Source organism: Pterocles gutturalis, unplaced genomic scaffold, assembly GCF_000699245.1.
Source record: "Pterocles gutturalis isolate BGI_N339 unplaced genomic scaffold, ASM69924v1 scaffold43532, whole genome shotgun sequence".
In the NCBI taxonomy this organism is placed as follows: Eukaryota; Metazoa; Chordata; class Aves; order Pterocliformes; family Pteroclidae; genus Pterocles; species Pterocles gutturalis.
Window position 1 is genome coordinate 37389 of NW_010117027.1, and position 1664 is coordinate 39052.

Below are 1664 nucleotides of genomic sequence, written 5' to 3' on the forward strand. Positions count from 1 at the left end.
TTTCTGATCTCTTCCTGCCGCATTCTGAGCCTTTGCAGAAGGTCCTGGTTGGCCTGGCGCAGCCTCTTCAGGTGCTCTAACTCCATCCTATTAAAACATTTTCCTGTAAAGCCAGAGGAAGGGTGAATTACATGAATAGAAGTATTAAGTGAAAAAGCAGACTCAGGAGAAACCACTTTCAGGGGACTTTTCATAAAAATCACTTACAGCTGTTGTAACGTTGGGAGTGTTGATCATTGCTCCTAAGAAATTGGCCAGTCTCAAAACTCTTTAGGCTAAGAACTAGCACCACTGCATACGCCTCTCCTCTCAGATGTACTGTCAAATAATTTGTGCCCAGAAACTGGTAGCTGACTGAATAGAGATGTGACACTCTTACAGAAGAAACAGTAAACACAAAAAAAGTCACATCAAAAAGCCATGAGACATTTGATTCAGAGGTTGATATTTAGGACCACCTTATGTAATTCTGTTTTGATGTTCTTTTTAAACATCAAAATTTATATTGTGATAATACCAGGATGCTCATACGTTCAAAATATTAATAGTGAATATTAATGTATTTACTACATCCAAAAGAAATATTGATTCAGAACTGTCCTTGATTCAGAACTGTCCTCCACATTCCCCAGGCAGAAAGACTCCAAAAGGCTCAGTTGTGACTCAGGACTAAGACTCAGACAATTCCAATCCCACACATTAATCACTAAGTGTTACTGCCCTTTTATTAGAAGAGGGGGGGAAAAAAAGGAGTTAATAAATAAAGGTTAGTTTGATAGGAGGCTGTCATGCTGTTCCACATGTTTACAACATTACAAGCTCCTTTAAATTTGCAGAAATTGGTTTTTTGAATAAAACAAAATAAACCCCAAACCCAAAACCTCACATTGCTTTTAGCTAGAGTAATCAATTTACGTTCTCAAGTAAAACTATGTGCTTCTCTAGGACCTTTCGTTCTGAAGGATCCCTAAACCCTTCTCCAAAGCTAACGTGATTTGTTTCTGTGTCTGTTACCTTGGCAACTGGACACAAGGAACAAATGTATATGCTGTATGTTTGGGAGAAACACAGACCAGTGCTAACAATCAAAAAACTACAACGTATCTTTTCACTACAAGAAATCAGGGAGAGATGCACTACTAGACACAAAACACAAATACCAGTCTTGAGGCACTAAATTTGAAATCATCTGAACAAAGCAGAAGTTCTCACGGTATTCACAGGACAAAGCTAACAGTATCCTCTCATCATTGCTCATCGGAAAGCAAATACTCTGAAAACAACATTAGTCAAGGGACTTTCTGAAAGGGTTTTACCAGAGGAGATCTACTCTACAAGAAGCTGTTAATCCTTCATGCTCAACTCCAGGGGCTCAGGGTTATGAAACTGCTTTAGTCTGAATTCTTTGTGAAAAGGAGCTTGGCTTCCCGCAGTTAAAAATAAATAATTGGTGTCTCGGGAGCTGAGAACTCTCATCTCTGCAAGAAAGTTGTCTAACGCCTATGCAGAGCCTCCCAGCGCTGTTTCTGCACACACACGCTGGTTCGGCTCTCCCATGCCCACGAGGAAGGGGAGACGGCCCTGGGCACTGTGAAATTGCCCTCCCTCTTCAGGAGCCCGGTCTGGCAGCCGACAGAGAACCGGCCAGCCCTCCCTCCCGAGCA

At 41.5% G+C, this 1664-nt stretch overlaps 1 protein-coding gene across 1 annotated transcript in view; it reads right to left on the reverse strand.

The window, feature by feature from the left end:
• Positions 1-86, reverse strand: part of MIIP (migration and invasion inhibitory protein) — a 5131-nt gene extending 5045 nt beyond the window's left edge. Inside the window, exon 1 of the mRNA XM_010075671.1 lies at positions 1-86. This exon is cut by the window's left edge and continues 103 nt beyond it. Within this exon, the coding sequence (XP_010073973.1) occupies positions 1-86 (86 nt within the window).
• Positions 87-1664: the final 1578 nt, after the last annotated feature.